Raw genomic sequence first — 4994 nt, forward strand, 5'->3', positions numbered from 1 at the left:
GATAAATACTATTATTATTATTATTATTATTATTATTATTATTATTATTATTATTATTATTATTATTATTATTATTATTATTATTATTATTATTATTATTATTGTTAATATTAATATTATTATTATTAATATTATTATTATTGTTATTATTATTATTCTTATTATTAATATTTTTATTTTTTTAATAATAATATTATTATTATTAATATTATTATTATTATTATTATTAATATTTTATTTTTTTATTTTGTTTAATAATAATAATATTATTATTATTATTATTACTACTACTACTACTACTACTACTACTACTACTACTACTACTACTACTATTATTATTATTACTATTACTACTATTATTTTTATTATTTTTATTATTATTAGTACTATTACTATTACTACTATTATTTTTATTATTATTTTTTTGGAGAAAGGTCAGCAATTCTCATTAACAAAAGGGAAGCGAAAGATTACATCTCGTCCTACTAACTTACATAAACAATATATAAGAAAGAAACCTCAACCTATGAGCAAGCTAAGGAGTTGATCAGTATCAACCCCGCGATTCCAGGCATAAAATCGGACATACACCTCATATTTTATCCTAGCTAGAATCTGAGCAGGTGTATGCCTCACACCTTTAAAAATCCTAGCATTGCGCTCCTGCCAAATGTGATGAATGGTAGCAGCAAGCGCACAACAAGCTATCTTCTTTTTCCAAAGCTTCCCACCACATAGAGCCAGCTTATAAAGCTCATGCTTCAAGCTCAGAACCCGTCTAGTAACTCCTTGCCAAACCAAAACCTCCTGTAGGATTCCATTTGAGAAAGGATAGACAAAAAATAAATGCTGAGTATTCTCATCAGCAGCTCTGTAGCAGAGGGTACACCTATTCACTATGGCCATTCCCCTCTTACAAATATTGTCCACAGTAGCAAGCCCCTGCTGGACAGCCAAAGTGGCAGTGAAAGCATGCTTAGGAATAACAATAGAGTCTAGAATGGGACGCATCCATTTGGGTTCAGGATGCACACCATGGAAACATTTATAAGCCTCGTGGAGAGGAAACTTGTTCATAACCATCCAAGTGTGGAAGCAATGTCTAGCTGCTCCTGGAGACCCTATTTTCTGGACAAATTCATCTCCGATTCTTAGAATTTGAGCCCAAAGAGGAGAAACACAGGAAGCAGCATCCAGATCCCAGCAAGATTTGAGCTTGAATATATAGAGAGTGGAACATTGCATCCAGATTGATATATTTTTATAACAGAGTTTCCAGAACATCTGCAGCAACAATGCTTTGTTCCAACTGAGCACTTCCCTTATATCCATTCCACCTTGTTGACGAGACCTACAAACTTTGTTCCAACTAAAGAAATACATACGCCTGTTAGCAGCAGAGCCCCAAAGAAACTTCCTGCATTCAGTCTCCAGTGCTTTGACAACTTCTTTAGGTAAGAGCAAACTGGCACACCAATACGCCTCAATGCCAAAAATAACAGAGTTTAGTAAATTCACCTTGCCAGCATAGGAGAGTTGAAGACTGGTCCAGTGCCCCAATTTGCTAGTGATTTTTGCAAGGAGAGGTTGAAGAAGGTCCCTAGTGAGCCTGGAGGAGTGTAGGGGAATCCCAAGGTACTTGAAGGGGAAAGTATCTTCAACATACCCAGTATCACCAATGATCAAGGACTTCACATCAGTCCTAACCCCAGCAAAGTATATGTTTGTCTTGCTAGAATTAGGAACCAATCCAGAGTAATTAGAAAAAAAGATTCAGACAATGCTTTACAGCCTGCACAGAAGGTATTTTTATTATTATTATTATTATTATTATTATTATTATTATTATTATTATTATTATTATTATTATTATTATTATTATTATTATTATTATTATTATTATTATTATTATTATTATTATTATTATTATTATTATTATTATTATTATTTACACTACACCCTCATTTATTTTTAACACATACACGACACACTACCAATTAGATTAGTTAGTCTATTTTACTCTCTTATTTCGTAAGACAAGAACCCTAGAATATTTTTCTCCCTCAATATTTCTTCAAAAAAGTTGTAATCTTTCTTTAATTCTAGTTTAATTACTCTCTAGTTTATCCAAGTTCATCTCTTTTAATTAGTTTACATTTAGTTTTGGGTTGTAATAAATGGAAGACAAGAAGAAATTCATCTCCTTTATCAATCCAAGTTCATTACTTTCCTATTAGGTTATATAATTCTCATCTTTTTTTTATATTTACTTAATTAGTTTACATTAATTGTCTTAGTTGTTTGTTATTCATTCAAAGTAGCAATCTTTATCATGTTTGCTTGTGTATTGTTGCACTCTGTTGTTGATTTCCCACCCATGAAAATGTGTGAGTAGTTTTATCTATGGCTTAGGGGGATCTTGGGCTGTCAATGGATGTGAATTTGGGTTATTAACATATAGATTTGGGTGGGTTGTTGGTCTTCACTTTCATGCACACGTAGTGTTTGTAGGAATGTTTGAATGAAAGTTTGAACCTTTTCCTCACAAGTTTGGCTTATCTTGGTGCCCTTTGCTATTGGATGACCTATCTATGGTCCTTAGGCTATTACAAACTCGATGTGTTATGTACGTGATGAGTTTATCTTAACCGAATGAAAATTTGATAAGGAACTTAAGGTGACTATGAAATTAGGCGTAAACCCTTGACCATTGTTATAACCCATATCGTGTTTTAACCTTGTTTGACGCTCTATTACCCAAGTGAACCCAAAGGCTCTAGTTTTTCCCATCTTTGATACATTACTCTTTATCTTAACTTATTTTCACCTCTAGTTTGCATATTAGTTTATAATCAACCACCTCTTTTATTTGTTTAGGCTAAATTGAGACTTGAATGAGCTAGGTAGACACCCCCGCCATCCTTGTGGTTCAACCCCGATAAATATTACTATTATTATTGTTATTATTATTATTATTATTATTATTATTATTATTATTATTATTATTATTATTATTGTTATTATTATTATTATTATTATTATTATTATTATTATTATTATTATAAAAAGGGATGCGCACAACTTTCATTAAAAGAAAAATAAAAGTTTACATGAAATTGGTGGGGAGCCGAGATACAATCTGGGCTCCCACACCCTTAGCAATAGCAAAGCTAAGTTTAGTAAAAATATAAGCGGCCACCCGAGCCCCCGCATCCTGAGATACCGAGAATTTTTGGATCAGCCTGAGCAAGGCAACAGCATCCGAACCCTGCTCTCCAAGCGAAGAGAAAGAGAATGGAAGGAAACCATAACCAGCTGCCGCGCATAAATATCCATACTTGGGACACTTACGCTGAGCAGCATCAGCGACAACCCGCCCGGGCACAAAATCCGTCATCCTAGTCTGAGTCGAGGGGGAAGACCCTGTCAAATCGACGCACACATCACGCCCTCTGTCACAGGAATAAAGCAGCAAATCCGCAGGAAGAAGAGAGCCACCATGGCCGTCAACCAAACCGATATCAACCTCCTTACCCGTAGAAATACCGACCTATAGCAGATGTCGAATAAGGTGTCACAAACGAGGTTGTGCCGATGCTTAACACCCACAGTACCAGTACAAGAAACAGCGTGGTCCCCATAAACATCATAAGCAAAAACCTGAGAGCAAGCAGGACAAGGCCTAGATACTGTGAATAACGGAACACCCAGTCGATATCCAAGCACACTACGGTAAGTCCTCCCGTTCATAGTCTGACCCAACCCAGATATAGGAACCGCACGCAACCAATCCGAGGAGTGGGCACCCAGCTGAGTCTTCCGCAACGCAAGTAGACGCGGTGTCAAATAGAAAACAGATTCTGAAGCAGCAGCAACCGTCGCGAAATATATATCTGCCAATTTCTTCATAAGTTTAGGGGCAACGATTTCACTAGGATCACGTAAGAAAGCAGAACCTGTATTGTCAGAAAACACCTGCAAGGCATCGTCAAAAGAAGGACCAGCATCTACAATACCAGAAGGCCGTAAGAACTTAGCCTGCAAATCTGCAGACTGCAAACGGGACGCCAGAAAGGCATAGTATAAAACATCTCCCGCCGCATAAACACCAAGCCCACCAAGATGAGAAGGGAACGTAGCAAGGCACCACTGCCAATCCCCAAAACCAGGTCCGGACGCGGTGACAATACGTTCCAAGCTGAAATGAAGGACGACATCGAAATGAAGATGGGTCGAACCAAAAACATGGGGGGAGCAATTACGAAGAGAGAAATAGAGCTTAGAAATACCAGTACCAGCTCTAAGCAGAAGCAACTCACATTGCGGGTCCTCAATCCTCGCGACCAAGTCCATAAGCTCAATGGTCTTAGTTACTCTCTTCGCCACAATCTCATTGCCAAAAATAGGACAAGTACTGACAGATCCACCCAAAACAGTGACACCACGCAAGGGCCGAGCAATTGAAGGAGGGAAAACACCAGGAAGCCGACTCTGAGGATCCTTAATAGGCCAAAAGACCTCTATCTTAGCGACATTAAGATGGAGTCTAAAACGAGGGCCATCCGCCATAATCAAATCCAAAACCCTCCCCACCTCCAAAGTGTCCCCAACAATGGTGGCATCATCCAAGTACCATGCCTGCATAGTAAGGTCAAAAGAGTCCCGGATTTTGCACACTAAAGGATGCAAAACCAAAGCGAAAAGCAAAGGGCCCAAAGGATCACCCTGCTGGACACCCTGACAAGACCACAAGCAATGCTCCCCATAATAAAGACGGGCCGGGCCAGAGTAACAAAACTCTACCCAACGGGAAAGAACCGGACAACGACGGCGGACTTCCTGAAGCATGGTCGCACGATCAACAAGGTTGAAAGCATTCTGGAAATCAACCAGCAACATAGAAAGTCCCACATCAGCACCACAGACCTCAATGAGCCGATTCAAGGCATGCAAGATAGCCTCTCCTCCACTGGACACCCCAACCCCAAACTGAA

The 4994-nt window shown here is 38.0% G+C and overlaps 1 protein-coding gene across 1 annotated transcript; it reads right to left on the minus strand.

The window, feature by feature from the left end:
* Positions 1–519: 519 nt before the first annotated feature.
* Positions 520–4569, minus strand: LOC141613955 (uncharacterized). The gene is made up of 4 exons (XM_074432698.1): positions 4420–4569; positions 3957–4053; positions 3661–3682; positions 520–1732 (listed from the first exon to the last, which is right to left on the minus strand). The coding sequence occupies exons 1-4, from the start codon at positions 4567–4569 to the stop codon at positions 520–522; spliced, it is 1482 nt and encodes a 493-aa protein (XP_074288799.1).
* Between the last annotated feature and the right edge of the window lie 425 nt (positions 4570–4994).

This window comes from Silene latifolia, chromosome 11 (genome assembly GCF_048544455.1).
Source record: "Silene latifolia isolate original U9 population chromosome 11, ASM4854445v1, whole genome shotgun sequence".
NCBI lineage: Eukaryota > Viridiplantae > Streptophyta > Magnoliopsida > Caryophyllales > Caryophyllaceae > Silene > Silene latifolia.

Coding starts and splice junctions, on each gene's coding strand:
- LOC141613955 (XM_074432698.1), bottom strand. CDS start 4,569: ATGGCGGATGGCCCTCGTTTTAGACTCCATCTTAATGTCGCTAAGATA. Junction 3,683..3,956: donor GGTGTTTTCTGACAATACAG/GTTCTGCTTTCT, acceptor CACAGTATCTAG/GCCTTGTCCTGCTTGCTCTC. Junction 1,733..3,660: donor CTTGTCCTGCTTGCTCTCAG/GTTTTTGCTTAT, acceptor TCCTAATTCTAG/CAAGACAAACATATACTTTG.